This window comes from Lampris incognitus, chromosome 1 (assembly GCF_029633865.1).
Source record: "Lampris incognitus isolate fLamInc1 chromosome 1, fLamInc1.hap2, whole genome shotgun sequence".
NCBI classification, from domain to species: Eukaryota; Metazoa; Chordata; class Actinopteri; order Lampriformes; family Lampridae; genus Lampris; species Lampris incognitus.
Window position 1 is genome coordinate 19966544 of NC_079211.1, and position 21627 is coordinate 19988170.

The following is a 21627-nucleotide window of genomic DNA, read 5'->3' on the forward strand; positions in this document are numbered from 1 at the left end:
ATATTTGGTGTAGTTTTGATGTAATATAATGTACTGTTTTCCACGTAATGCATGTAAGGGGTATACTGGTCTCATGGGTTCTTCCCACCATATTACTATATCCTATCTTTCCTATCCCAGACTGGTCTGACTCCTCTAATGGAGGCAGCTTCTGGAGGCTATGCAGAGGTTGGTCGTGTGCTGCTGGATAAAGGTGCTGATGTTAACGCTCCTCCTGTTCCCTCATCCCGAGACACTGCCCTCACCATTGCCGCCGACAAAGGCCACTACAAGTTCTGTGAGCTGCTTATCAACAGGTGCAGTATGTCTTTCCATAGTATAGTCCTACAATGGAATCCCTTCTCCAGGTTCAAATCATTCCAACATTTTGTTTTGTTCAAGATAAGACAAAGATTGCCTTGTATTGGGTTTGCTGCACTGCTTCCTTCCTGATTCCCTAGTTAAACACCACTTTCTTTCCTCTCAGGGGCGCGCACATTGATGTGCGTAACAAGAAAGGGAACACACCTCTCTGGCTGGCAGCCAATGGTGGCCATTTTGATGTGGTCCAGCTCTTGGTCCATGCTCATGCTGATGTAGATGCAGCTGACAACCGCAAGATCACCCCACTCATGGCTGCTTTTCGCAAGGTTTGGTTTTGACACTTACTCTAACATTAACCTTACTGCGACCTCATTCCCTCATGTTAACTTTTACAATATTAAGCAAGTAAGATTTCACTTTGGCAAAGCAAACCATTATACTTGAATATTTTCAGGGTCACGTAAAGGTGGTGCAATACTTGGTGAAGGAGGTCAACCAGTTCCCGTCTGACATTGAATGCATGAGATATATTGCTACCATCGCTGACAAGGTAGGAGTAGGCACTTTTCAGACCATTATTAGATACTTGTACTGAAACAATCATCAGTTCATTTAATTGGATTAAGTGAGTAGAGGTAGATGTTGGGTATTAAAACATCGGCTGTTTGTTCCCTGCTGCTGCAGGAGCTATTGAAGAAGTGTCACCAGTGCATGGAGACCATTGTTAAAGCCAAAGACCAGCAGGCAGCTGAGGCAAACAAGAACGCTAGCATCCTCCTGAAGGAACTGGACCTTGAGAAGGTAATGACAGATCATATGGCCATTTTTCATTAATAATCAGTTGATTAAAAAAAAAATTATACATCAGATTTTATGCATTAAAATACAAACCAAGGGGCGTCCGGGTGCTGTGGCGGTCTATTCCGTTGCCTACCAACACGGGGATCGCTGGATCGAGTCCCCGTGTTACCTCCGGCTTGGTCAGGCGTCCCTACAGACATAATTGGCCGTGTCTGCAGGTGGGAAGCTGGATGTGGGATTGTGTCCTGGTCGCTGCACTAGTGCCTCCTCTGGTTGGTTGGGGCGCCTGTTCGGGGGGGAGGGGGAACAGGGGGGAATAGCGTGATCCTCCCACATGCTACATCCCCCTGGTGAAACTCCTCACTGTCAGGTGAAAAGAAGCAGCTGGCGACTCCACGTGTGTGGGAGGGAGGCATGTAGTAGTCTGCAGCCCTCCCCGGATCAGCAGAGGGGATGGGGCAGTGACTGGAATGGCTCGGAAGAGTGGGGTAATTGGCTAAGTACAATTGGGGAGAAAAAAAAAGGGGGGGGGAATACAAACCAAGACACTTAACATGAAATGAAGGTACAGGTTATGGACTAAAACTGGTATTAAAACTGCATGGCTAGACACTGTCGTGTTTCTTATTTGGCTGTTGTGTGTGTGTGTGTGACATACAACAGTCTAGAGAGGAGAGCAAGAAGCAGGCCCTCGCTGCCAAGCGGGAGAAGCGCAAAGAGAAACGCAAAAAGAAGAAGGAGGAGCAGAAGAGGAAACAGGAGGAAGAGGAGGAGCAGAAAACCAAGGAAGAGTGCTTTGAGATGCAGGAGCAGAAAGAGGACTCAGCTGAAGGTAAAGGTTTTACATTCAACAACCATTAAATTAATTAACAATTGTCACTTGAAAGGTCCAATGAGTTGGAAGCTTTCCGGGCTTTCTCCAAACAATTTCATCCTTCTTCTCCAGAAACGGAGGTTCCCATTGAGCCTCCAAGTGCAACAACCACCACGACCATTGGCATCTCTGCTACCTCCACCACCTTCACCACCGCCTTTGGTAAAAAGCGGGCTAGCGTGGCCACCACCCCCAGCGCCAATCGTAAGAGCAAGAAGAACAAGACCAAGGACTCTTCGCCCAATGAACCCATCATATTACAAGATCCACAGGTAACTGCAACCTTTGTCACTGATGGCAGTTATGAGTCATGTCTTCAGTGGTACATGTTGTACTTGTCCATTAGGCTATTGAAAATTCACCACAGAAGTACAATTTACTGATAATGCTGATACCCAAGGGTGAATTGGGTGGAATAGCAACAAGGTGTAGGTAATACACAAAAACGTCAAAAATGATAGTTACAGTAAATTGTAATAAAGTATATATATGTGGGAGTGCTGGAATGAGGAGACGGAGAGATTGAGTCAAGTCAATCCCGTTTACTCGCCACACAAAACAACACCAATACAGCACAATCCCTCGTGGCAACCAGCTAACCGCTAGGCTGCTGCAAACATGGCTCACCCCGGAAACTCTAAGCAGTGCCTACGTCAGCACTTTGAATGTCTGCCTTAAAGGAGCAGCAGCCCCTGGTGAATCTACCCTCAATTGTGATTGTGTATCACCACACACACACACACACACACACACACACACACACACACACACATATATATATATATATACATGTAATAGGTAAGACATTGAATATTCAAATTAGTTGTTAAGCTTACACCTCCTGTTATAAATGGACCTGTTTAACCAATTACAGATGTAAAAATTTATAGCAAAATGCAGGTGGGTATGTGCATGTTCAGATGTGCATCTTTGATGAGTTTATGCGTGTCCAGTAGGGATGGGAAGATTAACTGATTCGTATCGATACACGGACATGCGAGTGCGTCGGTAGAACGGCTGTGAACTGGATACAATTTGGGATGAAATCCAGATGCATTGGTTCATACGTCTTTGCATCGGTAAAAACCGATCTATTTAATTATTAGAGGTTATATGCCTTCTTTTCTATGTTACATTTCGTTATGTTACGTTAGCGCGCGGATGTCCTAGGCGTGTCACAACAAACATGGCGGAGGCAGAGCAAATACATACACCAGCTACCAACTACAAATCAAAAGTTTGGCAACACTACGGATTTGACAAGAAAGACGGGCATGACAAGGCAAATGCAATTTGCAAAATGTGCTGTGCTGCTGTAAAATACACAGGCAGTAAAACTAACCTTATTGCTCACTTGAAGCGGAGGCATGGTGTGAATGAGACACCTGCCAGTGCCCCAGCCTCCTCCACCTTGGGCTCGGTTTCATCTCAGGCTACTAGCCCCAAGAGTGGTGAGCAAAATATTGCAACTTTCTTTCGGGCCCTGCTGGCTAACAGCTCCACTCATTCAAAGACGATAATTGAGGCCATAGCCTTTATTTGTAAAGATATCCAGTGTTACAGAGAACGAGGGCTTCAAATACCTCCTCCACGTCTTGGAGCCTGGGTACAAAATGCCAAATAGGAAGCTATTCACCGAGAAACAAATTCCTGCTCTGTACGACAGTGAGACGAGAGATAGCAGAGTCATTGAGCAATGCACAAATAGTTGCAATCACAGCTGATGGCTGGACATCTTGCGCCATGGACTCTTATGTTATGGTCACAGTACACTTCATCAATGACGAGTGGGTTTTGCAAAACTATGTTCTACAGACCAGAGTGTTCAGCGAGGCTCACACGGGGAATCATCTAGCAGTTTTACTGCAGGACGTTTGCCGCGAGCGGAACATCGAAGAGAAAGACCCAGCGTTGGTCACAGATAACGCAGATAATGAAAGTGTACTGTAAACTTGATACAGACCAAGAACATTCATATACTAGGACATGTTAAAAAAGGTCCGTTTGTGATAGGTCTTAATATTATTTGGTTAATAAATAATCAAACTCGTTGAATTGCATAGGATCATTCCTTTGCATCGAATCGAATTGCATCATATCGCATTCTGTTAAATCAAATCGTGTTGAATTGCACTACATCAGAATTGGAGGTGAATTGTATCGCATTGGTAGTTGCTGCATATGTATCTTTAATGTATTGGCTCATTGGCAATGTATCAAGATACGTATCGTATCGGCCTCAGAGCAGAGATGCACAACCCTAATATCAAGACAAGTGGTACCTTGATGTTGATGAGAACCTGTTTGATGACAGCTATCCTTTGTGTTCTCCTGTCAGGTGGCATTAGCGCAGCACAAGGCTGACAAAAACAAGATCCATGGCGAGCCACGAGGTGGGGGCGGAGGAGTGACAGGTGGCAACAGCGACTCTGATCCCTTGGACAGCACCGACTGTGCAAGCGAGAGCAGCAGCAGTGGGGGAAAGAGTCAGGAGCTCAACTATCTCCCTGACCTCACTTCTTCTGCTTCCTCCTACTCGTCTTCTTCCTCCTCCTCTTCCTCTTCAGCCCCCTCCTCTGGACCGACCAATGCCCAGGCCCTCATGCCGGGGCCAGAGAAGAGGCACTGCCCTCAGCTGCACAACGACAGTAAGGTGGAAAACAAGGTCACAGTCTCAGTCTCCAAACCAACACAAAAGTAAGTCCTTAATGCGGCAGACTACATTAATCATCTCTGACACATGCATTGCACAGCTAAGCATCCACAGCTATTCCCCTAGATTGGAGAGCATGGTGATTTGAATATTTCTGCTGTGTGAGCAAAATGACTATTCACACCACAATATGTTTACTTGATTTCGTTTTCATTTGATCTGTGTTATTTGAAAATGTGTCCCAGTTGTACACAAATATGGAAAAACAGCATTGTCATCTTTTTGTGCCATTTGACCATGGAACATTGCCTTTTATCTCCCCTTCAGACCTCCAGACACGAGTGAGCCAATCCCCAGCTCCCTGCCCTCTCCATTCAAGACCATGTCCCTGCCTGTCACCTCTCCCAACAGCAAATTCAGCCTTACCAGCCCCAAGAGAGGCCAGAAAAGAGAAGAGGGCTGGAAAGAGGTTGTCAGAAGGTGAGAGTTATTTTATCATGTGGTTATATTTCATAATCTTTTATATGACAAAGCACCTCCATGTCCAGTTATACTTCAACAGACATGCACGCATTTTCAAGAACAGCACCTAATTTGACAAAAACACAAAAAAGCAGAACAAAAATGTCCTAATTGGTTCACAATTTTGCATGGACATACACATCAACTGATTTTAATATACAAGCACTGTAGTGCTACTTTGAGCTGGAATTGAAACATTCCATTTTCCAATGCGTCTTTCAAAGATCCAAGAAGTTGTCTGTGCCGGCCTCTGTGGTGTCTCGGATCATGGGCCGAGGGGGCTGTAACATCACAGCCATCCAGGATGTAACAGGAGCTCATATTGACGTGGACAAACAGAAAGACAAGAATGGAGAGAGGATGATTACTATAAGGTAGGAGGGAGACTTCTTGTGGACAATAAACCACACTGCTGCTATTTGTGTAGTACAACACAATGGATCCACTGAGCCTGTCAGCCCACATGATGATGTCATTCATTTCTCCTTGCCACTCCCATTGTCTAAGTACCATATGTAATTTCCTGTTTTGTCACACCACTGTCAACTATGACACTTGGAAAATATGAAATCAGTACACTTGGATTACATTTAAACTGTGAAAAATATTAGAGGGATTTTTGGTCGGGTTCTGATGGCAGAAAAGATGAAGGCAGGGAAAAATTGTCAACTATGAGCTTTCCTGTGCCGATTATTTCTTGCTTTAAGTGCAGAATACGAATTTTCTGTAGTCACTGTAACTGCCTCGTTTAATTGCTGGGTGAATAATTGAACTACTAGCAATTTCTTCTTTATAACCATTAAAATATTAAATTGGCTCTAAATAATTTATCAATAAAAATGTTGATTGAAAGTTAATAATGTATCGGTTTTTTTAGATTACATGTCTTTATGTAATTTTGGACATTTATTAACATGTTGTATCTAAACAGTTTTGTGTTACTACACATACACTAATTCTAAACAGAACAATGGATTGGAAAAGCTGCCATTCTGGATTTGTATCAGTAGTGACTTTATGCTGAGTTGTTAGTCATATTAGAAAATGTTTCACTGTAGACTGTTTTGAAACTTGTGGTCCTTTAGTATATTGTTTTTTCTCATTCAACCTAAATTTGAATTTTGGGCTATACCTCCCTCTGTGAGAGTTCATTCTAAAACACGTGTTGCAGTGAATATATGAAAAATTCTGCCTTTGTTCTGAATATATGACCAGTTCATTTGATATTCATAAGTAGTATACTAGTGTGTTTGTGTGTGTGTATGTGTATATATATATATATATATATATATATATATATATATATATATATATACACACACACACACACACACACACACACACTAGGAGTATACCAACCCTTAGAGTGGCAATTCATGAATGTATTTGAATACTTTTAAGACTTGAATGAAAATGTATAGGCTTTTACATGAGAGTGCCGTCAATTCGATACACATTGTGTATTGTATTTCTGCAATCCCTGAAGTGACCTGTGAAAACACTGCGATTGAATAATTGTAGAATAGTTATAAATGAGGAAGAAAGGGTATGGGCTTGCATTATAGGGAAAAAAAATAGATATCCTGTTTTTTGAATGTTGCTCTTGGATTCAGTGTTGTGATTATTGTGTGCTGTGTTGTTTCAGGGGAGGCACAGAGTCTACTAGGCATGCAGTCCAATTGATCAACGCTCTAATCCAAGACCCAGCCAAAGAGCTTGAAGATCTAATCCCCCGAAACCACATCAGAGCCCCTGGCTCCAAGACCACCTCTGCTTCCTTTGCAAACACCACAGGGGCCAGTAGTGGCTCCGCCACTGGGCCTAAAACCCTGAGCTCCCTGGTCACATCTTCAGGGGTCTCTTTCCAGTCCTCCTCATCCTCGTCTTCGTCCTCCTCTCAAGCCGGTGGCAAAATGGGAAAGGGGCTGTCATCAGGTGTGAGACAGCCCTTCCCTGTGTCTCTTCCACTGGCTTATGCCCACCCCCAGCTCGCTCTTTTGGCTGCTCAGACCATGCAACAGATCAGACATCCTCGTCTGCCCATGGCCCAATTTGGTGGTACCTTCCCACCTGCTGCAAGCACCTGGGGACCCTTCCCTGTACGGCCTGTGAGTCCTGGAAGTGCCAACAGCTCCCCTAAGCACACCGGAGGGAGCAACAGTAGTGGAGGCCAGGCTAGATCAAACTCATCAAACCACAATGAGCACAGCAACACGGCTAGCTCAGTGGCCCCAGTCACCAGCTCCAGTGCTCCTAACACACACACATCTTCAGCTGCGGCCTCGTCTCACACACCTAACCCCACCCCATACAATCCTCAGCCCAGTGTCCCTACCCCTTCCTCGGTCAGAAAACAGCTCTTTGCCCCCGAGCCCAAGCCTGCTGGGGCTAACCCAGTATCTGTTGCTGCCACGGCGACTAGTGGTAGCAATGTAGTACGAGGCACAGGGTCTCCTGCCCACCACAGCACGGCTACAACTACCCCTAATGCCCCTCAGCCCCCAATTGGACCCATCGCACAGCCCCTCATCCAGCCCCCCAAAACTGAGCCCAGTGCTCTTGGTCCTACAGGAAAGGAGAAGCCCTCTCTACCCGTAGAGAATCAGTCTGTCTCTGCCAGTGAGAACATCAGCTCTGTGGGCTTCACTGCACCTACCATGGCTTTACCTCCCAAGCCAGAACCCAGACAGCAGTTACCTCCCCCTCCGTCCTCTGTACCCTCCACAGAGGCTCCACCAACTCTTCTCAATCCCCAACCTACTTCCCACCTCCCCTCAGCACCTGCTCCTGTCCTCTCACACACGGTTACACACCCCAACAACACCGTGCCCCACTTTTCTGCCCCAGCGCCAAGAGTTTCCCATCGTATGCAGCCTCCAGGGCCCTACTACTCTCTTCCTGAGCAACAGCAATCTGTGTTCGTTCCCCTCGGTGCTCAGCAAGAAGCCCCTAAACAGGCCCAGAGTCAGGCATCTCAGCCCACTAGTTTGTCTCACCAGGCACAAGCCCAAGCTCCAGGCCCCCTTCAGGTGTCCTCTAACTTGGGGATGATGAACGGTTCTCAGCTGCAGCATGTGCCTAGTGCAGCCAAGCCTCAGCAGATGCCCCCCAACTTTGGTCCTGCAGGCCTCTTCAGTTTTAGCAGCATCTTTGATAACAATAACCAGGTGAGTGTAATTATGCTGATTTACAAATTTAGATTATATTCAAGCCCATCAGCTGAGGCTTTTACCCAACTAAGGACCACAGTTGGGGTCACACTAGAATAAGCTTGAATTCCTTGCTCACTAAAACTACAAGCTACCCAACAGTATGGTTTCCATGAGTCAGTGCCACAGCACATTGACAAAATTGCTTTGACTGATCATGTAAAATTCAAATTAGATATGAACTGGGGTACATACACATTAGAAAGATTTAAAGTAATATTAAACCAATACACCCTTTAATTATTGACTTTCAATGTTTTCTAATGTTAACCTTTCAGGTGGGGAACAATCAGGTGTGGGGCGCATGCCATCTGCCTACCCGGTCACCCCCAGAGCAGTCCTACTCTGCCCCACCTGCCTACATGGGCATGAGCCAGATGGAGAGCATGATGCCTCCACCTCCTCCAGACAGTTCCAAGGCCCCTGGTTATCGCTCTGCTTCTCAGAGGATGGTCAACAGCCCCATTGGTATGACTGTTTCATTTTGATAATCCTAAATGTTCCCTTCACTTAAAGGCGAGATAATTTTTTGAGGTGCAGTCCTGTGTCCCCTGTGGTGAGCTTTCTGTCCTTGTCTGCACCTACAGCTTTGACTAGTTATGCCACCAGTATCTCTGCAAACCCTGTGTACCTGCATGGCCATACAGCTGTTGGCACGCCCTCATTCAGCAGACAGCACTTCTCTCCTCACCCATGGAGCGCCTCCACATCAGGTATTATGGCCAGATGTTTGTTTATTTATTTATGTGAACTTGTCACACTGCCCCAGTCATTGGGATTTTGATATTTCACTTTTCCTTATCTCACTTTTTTTACATTTGATTTTTTTTGCACATATGTATTTGTTTCTTTGAGCTGCATTAAGTGATATTTTTGATATTGACCGTGAATCAAATGACTCCATGTAATGTGAAAGGATTGCTTGTACAGCTGTTTGCGTTGAGAATCAACACTGTAGATCAGGGGTCTCAAACTACCGGCAGGCAGCCCGTGCTATGTTTTAGATTTATTAAGAGATCTGGACCGCGTATCTATTTTGCATACTACTTTAGTGTTTTTTTTTTTTAATGTTTCTGTGTTTCTAGTTCTAAGTACTCAGTTAAGATTAGTCGTGAGGCCAGTTGCAGATGACATAGCCGAATGTCAGTTTTGCAGCTCTTGCTCGCTTTCTCTGCTCTCACACTGTCGCCAGGCAATGCGAGTACACAAACCTAGTAGGCTAGCGGCTAGCCCACTGTGAAATATCATGAGCTTGCTAATGTAAATTGTTGTCACTGCTTGCAGATGTTTTGTAAAAATGTCACTTTCAAAAACCAAAAGAAAAGTTGACCAGGAGCACCGACAGTCCCAAGAGAAACGGACAGGCGACTACTTCTTCACTGAATTGAATGTGTTCGTGATCTGTCTAATTTGCAAGGAAAAAGTTGCCGTCCTGAATTTCAATCTGAAGTGACATTACACTGCTAAACATGCAGAGGAGTATGATCAGTTCAAAGGCGAGGAGAGGGAGAAAAAGGCAGCACAGTTGGAAAAAAGTCTGTCCTGTCAGCAGAACTTTTTTCACAAAGCCAAAAAAAAAAAAGCCATGATGCAGCTGTCGAACCTTTCTAATGTGGTAAGTGAGGCAGTAGAGAAGGCTGGCGAGCCATTTACTGAGGGAGTTCCTGAGAGGCTGCAGGTAGTGAATATCGTTTGCCCAGAGAAGGCATCTTTATTCGGAAACGTCAATCTCAGCCCAAATACAATGGCAGAACAGATCAGCGAGTTGTCAGGCGACATTTACAGTTTTACACTAAAGCAAATGATTTCACGCACCCAGAAAAAGTTGAATTAGTTCATCTGGACATGTTTAAGAGAGACATTTCATCACTCGTCTAAGTGACTTCTTCAGTCTCAGCTGACTGCAGGTATCCCCACCCTTATAAACAGTACAGTTGCATGAAGAGGTCACTAGATGAGTGATGTAACGTTTCTCTCAAATCTTGTGTCCAGATGAACTGATTCAACTTTATTTCTTTGATTTTCTTACCTGGATTATTGAGCATGCATAAAGACAGAGTTCATTCACTTTTCTTTGGCACTTGATGAAAGCATAGATGTAAACGACAATGCTGAGCTTGCTATTTTTGTAAGGGGTATCAGTGACCATTTTGAGTTAACAGGGGAACTGCTAACTTTATATCCAGTGCAGGGAAAGACTACAGCCAAATATATATTTCAGGTGCTGGTCTACCCTGGAATAAATTGGCAGGAATTATCATTGATGGTGCTTCGTCAATGACAGGGAGAAAAAGTAGACCAGGTAGTGTTACAGGTAGTGTCAGACCTTGTAGCACTGATTCAAAGAAAGCTGGAGGAAGAGAATGTAGATCCTGCAATTGCATTGAACTGCATCATTCACCAGCAGGCACTCTGCAGCAAATGCTTGAAATTTGACAGTGTTATGACTGTTGTGGTGAAATGCGTTAATTCCATCAGATCAAGAGGTTTACAACACCATCAGTTCTGTGCATTTCTGGAGGAAATAGATGCAACATGGAGATTTGTTGTACTTCACAGAAGTGTGCTGGTTGAGAGGGGCAGGGTCCTGAAAAGTTCTTTTTTTTTTTTTTTTAATTGTGGGAGGCGATCAGAGAATTCATGACAGAAGGCAGGCTACATTTCCTGAGCTTGATGATCCCAAATTGCTCATGGATTTAGCTTTTTTAGTTATCGCACAGGCACTAACACGCTAAATTTAAAACTGCAGGGGCCAGACCCAACTTGTCACTGTAGCATTTGATAGTGTGAAAGCCTTCTCTGTGAAATTCAAGATTATGGAAAATACAGCTCTCAGAGAAAAGATTTGTCCACTTACCAACGTGCCAGTCAATGCTGATGTATGTGACTGCCATTGACAGTCTGCACCAGGAGTTTGAGCATCGCTTTTCTGATTTTAAGACTCACAGCACCACTTTCCAGTTATTTGCAGACCCCTTCTCCTTTGACGTGGACAGTGCTCCAAGCACATTTCAAATGGAGCTCAGAGAGGCACAGACATTTTCTCAGAGCTTCCCAAAACATTCCCACAGTTGTCTAAACCAGCGTTTCTCAAACTTCTCCTGGCGGACCACTTGTCCTGCATGTTTTAGATCTCTCCCTGCTCCAACACAGCTGATTCAAATGATCAACTCGTTATGAGCTCCCGAAGCTGCCTAATAACAAACCTGATCATTTAAATCAGCTGTGTTGGAGCAGGGAGAGATCTAAAACATGCAGGACAAGTGGCCCGCCAGGAGAGGTTTGAGAAACGCTGGTCTAAACTGTTCAGGCAGGTCATGTCTTTTTGGCAGCATTTATGTGTGTGAGAAACTGTTCTCAACTATGAACTTTAATAAATCAAAGCATAGGTCCAGTCTCTGATAACAAATATGCCTCACCTGTGTCAGCAGAAGAAGTTCCAGGTGTCTGGCAAGAAGTAGGTTAAATGTGTAGGCCTAGGCCAGGCTACACTATGTACATAGTTACCTATTCATGTGAAAACTCTGGAAAAAAAATGTGAAGGTTATATAGTTGAACAGTTTTTTTTCTTCATCCCTATTGCAGCGGCCCTCGTCCATAGGACCACCTGTTAATTGGCCCCCATGTAATTTGAGATCCCTGCTGTAGACTATAGTTTTACTTTACCAGAGAGGCTTTTCCTCCACTTTTAACTCATTGTGAACCCTCCAACCCTACATTTCCGTGCATGTAACTCAGAACTTGAGAACATGGACTAAGGTGAGGCTTGCATAGTGGAGAGGAAGCAAGCGCGATAACGTTGAAATATATATGGAGTTGGCAAGTTCTTATGCTAACATGTTATTAGAAAGCAACTGTACTTAGACATCCAGAAGAAATAGAGCAACATTTTTTGAATTAGTTTGAAGTGGTTGGAGAAAATGGATTTTGAGCACATTGTTTGTTACTCTTTGGGATGGGTTAGAATCTGTAGCACTACTGTCTGCCATCTAGCGGTCAGAAAATCACTTAATACAGGTTTAATCTCTATAAGTTTGTAACAATTTAAATTTAAAAAGTACTGTGCAAGTAAAGTTTTGGATTACTTTGAATCCTTACACACTGCTCGACTCCTGTTTTCTCCTACTTCCCTCTAATTTCCACTAGGTGAGTCTCCAGTCCCCCCTCCCTCTACGGTGTCGTCCTCTGCCCTTTCTGCTTCGACAGTGGCCCCTCCACCTCAGCCCAAGCCAGGCAGTTCGACACAGCAGGATCGGAAAGTTCCTCCACCCATCGGCACAGAGCGGCTGGCAAGGATCAGGCAGACGGGCTCAGTCAATCCACCTCTCCTCACCACCAGCTATACAGCATCTGTTGGACAGGGTGGCATTTGGTCCTTTGGTGTTGGCAGTGCTTCTGGTAAGGGAGAAATAAGAGTCAATTTTGGATAATGAAATTTGATGATCATCTGTTTGAGAAAAGGGATTATTAAGAAAATTGAATGTTGGCGATGTTTAAAAAATCCCCCACAAAGAACAGTCTTGTCTCATTTGCCCTTCTTGCCTGTTTCACCCATATGCACACCATATTTTCAATTACCTGACCCTGTTATTGAGTATTCATAAATATGACTAATGTTAAGTGTTACGGGGGACAGAGGCCATGTCAGGTTGGTCACAACCCCTGATGGGCAGCCACATGATGCACCCTCAGCTGCAGGCGGAGCAGTCAGCCTTCTCCCAGCACCAGCCCATGGAGCAGGACGATACGGGCATCGCCAACCCTGCCAACAACTATCACCAGCCTCAACACATCCCCAACAGCTACATGGATTTCCCAAAGGTAACACAAATGACCACTGATAGGAAATGGAACCCAAATATTTCCCAACTGCATTTCCTTAGTTTACCAATGTCTGTTTTCAGGGATTGCCCTTGTCAATGTATGGTGGAGCCATGCTGCCCCCTCATCCTCCCATGGCAGAGGGCCCAGGGGGACCAATATACAATGGCCTACACACGGGTGACCCTGCATGGAGCCCCATTATCAAAGTGGTCCCAAACAATGCTGACAACTCTGACCCACAGCAGGTAAGGTACCCATTTAGGATTAGAACTTGAAAGATGAGTTTTAAAATTTATTTCAGGCATGTTCAACATTAGGGGTGTCGTGATATTAGAAATATTGACGATATTTAAAAAATGAAATATTGATACGTTAACATACATTATATCGTGTAAATAGTCCAGCGCTTCTTAAATCATGTTTCTTTTCATTCTCACTTTGTCTCCCTCAACGCCCCCACCCCGCGTGCGCGCACACACCTGACGTGACGCAAGAACTAACTAGCTACCACCACTGTACAAAATCATGTCATGAAAAAAAAATGACATGGTTAATGTACATTGAATCACAGTATATCAGAGTGGTTAGTTGTCAGCCTGTGGTCTCACACACAAACTCTCTGTCCCCTGCTCCCCGCAAGCGAATTTGTTTCAGTTGACATTTTGTTTATCAGTTCATCTGGTTGCCTGTTCAACTACCCATCAAGTCTAATTGTTCTTTTTGTACAGTTATGGTTACAGACTCTCCACTTCCCTACACTGTGTAATTCATTTGCCAAAAGAGTCAAAACATGAATTTAATAGCTTTTTTTTTTTCTTTTTTTTTCTATCAGAATATCGTCATTGTGAATTCTTTTTGCCATGATAATTGTGTAGTGAAAATCTGATATTGCGACACCCCTCTTCAGCATGTATTTCTTTAGTTGACAACTGTTCTGACAGAAGCCCCTCTCTTCCTGCCCTCGCCTTTAGGTGTGGCCTGGTACCTGGGCTCCTCATGTGGGCAATGTGCACCTGAATCACGTCAACTAGACGGCGTCGACAGCAATCAAACGCACACAGCATGACCCACATCATAAATTACCAACTGACAAATAAGACGGATGACAACAAACGTTTTAAAAAAAGATTACATTTTAACTTTAGTAGAGACAAGAGAGTGCAGAGCAGAGGTTGAAGAATTTAAAATTCTCTTGACACCATTCTTTTAATGTGCCTATCTCAAATAAGAAAAGAAATTTGGCGAGGGCTGTTACCAGTGTCCTGATGTCTGCAAACAAACATGTGTGATCACCTGTTCAACAGGATCCATTCTCTGCGTAGATTAGCAATTTTGACTTAAACCCACATACTGTTCTTGGGCTGCAGAGGGGCTCAACATGACGTAGCTATTTAAACTCAGCCCAGAACTAGATGATTACCTAAAGAGAGAAATCAGAACCTTTTAGAGTGGTAAATACATGTATAATTGTTTACATACTAAAAAGGGTTAAAATGAGAGTAAATTTCATGTCGTATAGTGGCTCTACTTTATGTAGCCTGTATTAATGTGAAATATTTACCTTAATATTCAATAAAAAGATTGAAAAGTTTGTTTCCTGAAGTTGTGACGTGCGAGCTACTGATGAAGACCTAAACATCTTGGACTTTTGATGCGTGTCTTGTCAGGTGTTGCATGGGGTTTATATATGGAGGTTGGCTCTTTCAGTATATGAACAGAAATGGTTTAACAGTGGTTGGAGGTGACATTCAACCAACTACAGTAACTGAATAATAGATTGCTTATATATCTAATATGTGTAAACCAGCGGCACGGTGGCGCAGTGGGTTAGGACTGTCACCTCACAGCAAGAAGGTCCTGGGTTCAAGCCCCAGGGTAGTCCAACTTTGGGGGTCGTCCCAGGTCATCTGCATGGGTTTCCTCCCACAGTCCGAAGACATGTAGGTTAGGTGAATCGGCTGTACTAAATTGTCCCTAGGTGTGATTTTTGTGTGTGTGTTTGTGTGTGTGTCAGCCCTGTGATGGACTGGCGGGCTGTCCAGGGTGTCTCCCCACCTGCCGTCCAATGACTGCTGAGACAGGCTCCAGCATCCCCGTGACCCTGAGAACAGGAAAAAGCGGTTTGGATAATGGATTGATAGAGGTGACACCTATTAATAACAGCCATTACAGTCATTTATTTGAAGTTAATGCATGGGTAATATCCCCATGTAATGATTCACAATGGTCATGCAAGCCCTTAAATTCTCCTTTTTATTATAAGGAAACTTATCCTAAGATGATGATGTCGTTATACAGCCTGCATCTTGTAATTGCATAATGTGCTGATGACCTGTCTCAAGTAAAGGGGAGAAGATAAGACTACGGTTACCTCAGCATGATGAAAGGTTAGCTGTACTTAAATAGCCCTTGAAATTAAATGTTTATAGCACCTTTCAAAATGGGGGATAAATGGAAAGATACAGATCACATAAGCCACACTAACAAGGCAAAAATTGTCTTTAAGCAAATTTCTCAAAATACCGCCAACCAAATTATCGTAATTCAGTATTCTGATAACTTTCAAGACCAACCCTGTGCTCCCCAGTGAACATGAAGTGGAGGACCATTTCATTCAAAATTCAGTGCAGAGGGACGTCCCTAAAAACTTGGTATATCACCCCGACAGGCATGTTAACAACCTTGAAAAGGGGGAGGATGCCTGAGGCCTGGAGAAGAAGCATACTGGTACCGATTTTCAAGAATAAGGGTGATGTACACAGCTGTAGTAACTACAGAGGTATAACATTGATCAGCCGCAGTGTGAAGTTACGGGGAAGTAGTGGAAGCTAGTTTAAGAGGAGAGGTGATCAGTGAGCAGCAGTATCAGAATCATGTTTATTGGCCATGTAGGTTTGCATCCCATGGAATTTGACTCCTGTTTCGTGGCTCTGCTCACTTAATAACACAACACAATCTTCAGATACTATATACACAGTATATATCTACCAGTATATGTACAATGTACAGTACAGTATATACAAAATGGCTGGATTTGACAATGTTAAGCATTCATTTGAACGACAGCCGGCAGAAAAACTTTTATATCTGGTTGTTTTGGTGTATAGTGCTCTGTGGCGCCTACCAGAGGTGAAAGGTTAGAACAGGTTGTGACCATGGTGTGATGGGTTTGCACAGATGTTACCTGCCCGTTTCCTGACTCTGGAGGTGTACAAGTCCTGAATGGAGGGCAGGTTGGTGCCAATGATTTTTTTTTCTTCTGCAGACTAAGCCCTTGTGTTGTCCACACATTCTGTATACTGCCCTTGTCTTAAGGGTCATTTATGACCTGCCTTAATTAAACCTCTAAATTAAAGCAACTGAATTTAATTTTAAACCCCAAATCTATTTTGCACGAAGAAACAACCTGTCATTCATCACAAACTTAGGGACTATCTGGGTTTTCCCTCTTCACAGTGCAGAAAGACTGCATTTAATCAGTGGACACCACTCATGTTTATAGGGTCAAACATGACCCAAACATGTCTTAGGGTCAAACATGACCCTAAGACAATCTTAGTACCCTAGTGGTGTACAGCTTTCATGGAAATATGAACAAAAACAATGTTTCACTTTTTCTAATGTTGGGGTCACTCAAGGAAAAGTCATCAAATTTCAGGTTGAAAAAATATCTCGGCTGTTAAACACCATTATGGGCCTTTTTGACCCGTAAAACAGGTTTTTAACTGTCCATTGTAGTTGGTCTTGTCCTGTTTGGTGGCTGAACCAAACCAGACAGTGATGGATGTGCAGAGGACAGACTGGATTATTGCAGTGTAGAACTGAAGGAGTTCTTTTACTATATAGTCTTACCTGTGAAGTGCTTAGAGATCTGTGTCCGCAGGTGAGAAGCACTATACAAACTCATCATCATCATTAGAGAAAGCATGAGGAGGTGTGGTATTGTATGAGAAAATTGGGAGTGGCAGAGAAGTATATGTGTGGTGCAGAATATGTACAGTGTGACAGTGGTGAGGTGTGCTCTAGCAATGATGGATGGGTTCAAGGTGGAGATGGGATTACATCAAGGATCGGCTCTGAGCCCTTTGCTTGCATTGGTGATGGACAGGTTGACGGACGAGATCAGGCAGGAGTCTCTGGACTATGATGTTCACAGATGATATTGTGATCTGTAGCGAGAGTAGGGAGCAGGTTGAGGAGAGCCTGGAGAAAAGAGGAATGAAAGTCTGTAAGAGCAAGACGGAATACATGTGTGAATGAGAGGGAGGACCGTGGAAAAGTGAGTATGCAAGGAGTAGAGGTGATGAAGGTGGATGAGTGTAAATATTTGGGAATCAACTGTTCAAAGTAACGGGGAGTGCAGAAGAGAGGTGAAGAAGAGAGCAGGCAGGGAGGGTAGAGTGGGTGAAGAATGTCAGGAGTGATTTGTGACAAGGTTATCAGCAAGAGTGACAAGGAGGGTTTGCAAGATGGTAGAGAAGACCAGCTATGTTGTATGGTTTGGAGATGGTGGCACCAAAAATACTGATAGTGATGCTCCTTAATCATCACTTCTCCTCTTAACCTAGCTTCTACTACTCGTTCCTATATCTTCTTGCTGTGGCTGATCAACTTTATACCTTTGTGGTTACTACAGCTCTGCACACCACCCTTAATCTTGAAAATTGGTACCAGTATGCTTCTCCACTCCTCAGGCATCCTCTCACTTTCCAAGATTGTGTTAAACAATCCAGTTAAAAACTCCACTGCCATCTCTCCTAAACATCTCCATGTCTCCACAGGTGTCATCTGGACAAACGGCCTTTCCACTCATCATCCTCTTCATAGCTGCCGTCACTCCCTCCTTGCTAATCCACCACACTTCCTGATTCACTATCCCCACATCATCCAACCTTCTCTCTCTCATTTTCTTGATTCACCAGCCCCTCAAAGTACTCCTTCCACCTCAACACACTATTCTCGCTTGCCAGCACATTTCCATCTCTATCCTTGATTCCCCTAACCTGCTGCACGTCTTCCCAGCTTGGTCCCTTTGTCTAGCCCAGGGGTGGCTAACCATGTGCCATGGAGAGCCATGTTTTCATTCCAGCAGGTTTCCATTCCAGCATGACTCCACACCAGGTGATTTCACTGATTAGCAACCCTTCAACCAATGAGGAAGATTGTATCAGTTAAATCACCTGGAGCCTCATGTATCAGTTGTTACTATGGGCAAATTTGTGCGTACACACCCATGGGATTTTTTAGCCCTGAAGTTTGCCTCAGAGACAGTATAGAACCTGGGTAACCCCTGAATTTAGACACCAATTGGCTAACACTGATGTATTTGCAGGCCTGGATGATTGCTCATTGCAAGAGGTAGACAATAGATGTTAGGAGGAAGGAATTACAAATAACCATCATGCTTTGCTGCTGCTGTCAGCCAATCTTGAGGGCTAAAAAATTCCATGGGTGTGTACGCACAAATTTGCCCATAGTAATGATTGATACATGACGCCCCTGGTGTGGAGTCGGGTTGGAATGAAAACCTGCATACACATGGCTCTCCATGGCACATGGTTAGCCACCGCTTGTCTAGCCAGTCAGTACAAGTCCTTTTCTCTCTCCTTAGTGTCTAACTGCTAATACAAGTCACCATACGCCTTTTTTTGTGCCTTTGCCACCCCGCTCTTAGCCTTATGTTGCATCATTTACTTTCTTCATCACGGACAATCCCACTCTTCTTTACCAATCTCTTCTTCTGTATAGTTTGCTGTACTTCCTCATTCCACCACCAGATCTGCTTGTCTTCCTTCCTCTGTCCAGATGACACACCAAGTACCTTCCTAGCTGTCTCCCTCACTATTTCTGCAGTCATTGCCTCATTGCCCAGCCATCCGGCAGCTCTTCAGTACCACCCAGGTTCTGTCTTAACTCCTCCCTGAACTCCACACAACAATCTTCTTCAACTTCCACCGTTTGATCCTTGGCTCTGCCTTCACTCTCTTCCTCTTCTTGGTCTCCAAAGTGGTCCTACAGACCACCATCCGATGCTGCCTAGTTACCTTCTCCCCTGTCATCACCTTGCAGTCTCCAACCCCTTTCAGATTGTGCCTCCTACATAAGATACTATAGTCCACCTGTGTGCACTTTCCTCCACTCTTTTCACCCTGTGTTCCTTGTTCTTGAAATATGTATTCACCACAGCCATTTTCATAATTTTCACAAAATCCACCACCATCTATTCCTCTCCTGCTCCATACCTGCCCAATACCTCATCACCTCTGTTCCCTTCACCAGCATGCCCAATGAAGTCTGCTCCAATCACCTCTCTCCTCCTTGGGTATACTCTTCACCACTTCGTCCTACTCTAGAATTATCTCTCTTCCATCTCACACCCAATTTGCAGGGCATATGTGCTGATAACAATAATCAACACACCTTCAATTTCCAGCTTCATACTCATCACTTTGTTCGACACGCTCCACCTCCAACACACTGACATATGTGCTGTTCCTTCAGAATTACCCTTACCCCATTTCTCCTCCCATTTGCACCAAGGTTGAAGAGTTTGAACCTACCTCCGATACTCCTGGCCTGTCTCGCCTTCCATCTGGTCTCTTGCACACAGTGTATCCGATATACTTGACCCAAGAAAAAATGAATTGGGACTTGCTTGAGACTTACACATGTGTGACTTTGTCCCATTTGGTATATCAACCTTCCTTTTCGCCATCATATCGACCAGCTCTCTCCCTTTACCAGTCATAGTGCCAACATTCAAAGTTCCGACTCACCTCCACACCCTTACCCTTCCTCCTCTCCTGCTGACTCTGGACATGCCTTCACCCTCTCCTTCGCCCAACAGTAGCATAGTTTATACCGGCACCCCGCTGGCCAGCAGTACTGGTGGCGTTCGTTGGTAACCTGGGCTTTGACCGATTCAGTATGGAAATCTATTTTATGATCCGCATATTTGATTTGGCAAAGATTTTATGCTGGATGTCCTTCCTGGCGCAACCCTCCCCATTTGTCCGCACGTGGGACCGGCACTAAGAGTAACCCAGCCACTGAAGATGCACAAACTGCACTGGTTTGTGCATCCTCAGTGGCTGGGTTTTTTTTAAGCATTATTTAGTTGTACATATTTTCAGGTGTGCAGACAAATGCTCACAAGACAAATGCTCACAAGACAAATGCTCGCAATACTAATAGAAAAAGAGACAAATGCTCACAAATCAAAGGAAATCGATTTCATGTACATATTTTACTACTGCATTGGGTTTTGAAAGTATTTGTACATATTTTCATAATTAAATCGATATGTAAACATATTTCATATTTGTATATCTGTATACTATCATTTTTCGTTGTAAATATAGATTATAAAACAATTTGTGAGCATTTGTCTCTTTTTCTTTTAGTGTTGTGAGCATTTGTCTTGTGAGCATTTGTCATGGAATCACATTTTCAGTATAACGTTATGATGGTCAATTTATCAACCGTCAGGTTGTTAACCTGGGGCTGCAAGGCCGAACCCAATATGCAGAAACAAGACAAGGAGCCGGTAGACAAGACAAGGAGCCGGTAGAGCCAGGGAGCAGACAGGGACCACTGAGTCCAGGGCAAGAGCGCACACAGGACCAAACTGGGAAGCAGGACGACAAGCGGGGCTCCCCGGAGACAGACCAACGACCGGAGGCAGGGGCTGGACAGAGCAGACAGACGGGATAAGCAGGCACTATACGATCTGGCAAGGACCGGATCGGTCGAGACTCCATACGGGATCGGCCGAGTTACGTCCACAATTATGAGGATGAGCGGATGGACGGACGGAACTATGGTCGTAACTTGGATGTGCACAACTTGAAACTTTTCACCCGTTTGCTGGTAGGTGCAGGTGAAAGTTTGTCGACAAGTCTGTGCATGCCGTTGACATTGATCCATGGTAAGTCTTGCAGGCATCACGAAAATATGCCACTGTCAACAGCACACGCCAACAAACAGGAAACTTGTATGACCACTGCAGTAGAAACCAGAAGTCATTGGACTACAGTTATGCAGAGGAGACTGGGACGAAGAGGATGAGTTCTGGGAGGGCGTGGGGGCGGATGCGACAGTTAAGTAATTTTAAAGTCTGCAGGGAAATCTAGGGAAGAAGAAAAAAAATTGGTCCATCCGATGTTTAAACTAGGGCCTATACGAGATTTAATTTTAGATAAAACCCCATCTTATTTAACTAACCGGGGTCGAAACTAAAGAAGCTGCAGTAGTTTTGCTGCTTATTATGCAGTAGCAAATCTTGTCGCAGATTGCTGTGTGCATAACACAATGTTAAGCAAATTCGGATCTTACGCCGTATGCAACCATTATAACGCCTGGCGGCCTGTCCAGGGTGTCTCCCCGCATGCCGCCCAACGACTGCGGGGATAGGCTCCAGCATCCCCGCGACCCTGAGAGCA

General features: G+C 44.3%; 1 protein-coding gene across 7 annotated transcripts in view; it reads left to right on the forward strand.

The window, feature by feature from the left end:
• ankhd1 (ankyrin repeat and KH domain containing 1) overlaps positions 1-14780 on the forward strand; it is a 54923-nt gene extending 40143 nt beyond the window's left edge. For 4 of the 7 annotated variants that reach the window (XM_056275857.1, XM_056275876.1, XM_056275870.1 and 1 more), the window contains exons 24-39: positions 121-296; positions 467-629; positions 758-853; positions 988-1104; positions 1768-1936; positions 2051-2250; positions 4317-4675; positions 4959-5111; positions 5378-5527; positions 6799-8320; positions 8641-8830; positions 8950-9075; positions 12509-12760; positions 12984-13183; positions 13267-13431; positions 14158-14780. In XM_056275857.1, the coding sequence (XP_056131832.1) occupies positions 121-296; positions 467-629; positions 758-853; positions 988-1104; positions 1768-1936; positions 2051-2250; positions 4317-4675; positions 4959-5111; positions 5378-5527; positions 6799-8320; positions 8641-8830; positions 8950-9075; positions 12509-12760; positions 12984-13183; positions 13267-13431; positions 14158-14217 (4098 nt within the window). In that variant the 3' untranslated portion in view covers positions 14218-14780. The remainder of the gene's footprint in view (positions 1-120; positions 297-466; positions 630-757; positions 854-987; positions 1105-1767; positions 1937-2050; positions 2251-4316; positions 4676-4958; positions 5112-5377; positions 5528-6798; positions 8321-8640; positions 8831-8949; positions 9076-12508; positions 12761-12983; positions 13184-13266; positions 13432-14157) is intronic. The other 3 variants (XM_056275863.1, XM_056275892.1, XM_056275901.1) reach the window with 1 other exon arrangement.
• The last annotated feature ends 6847 nt before the right edge of the window (positions 14781-21627 follow it).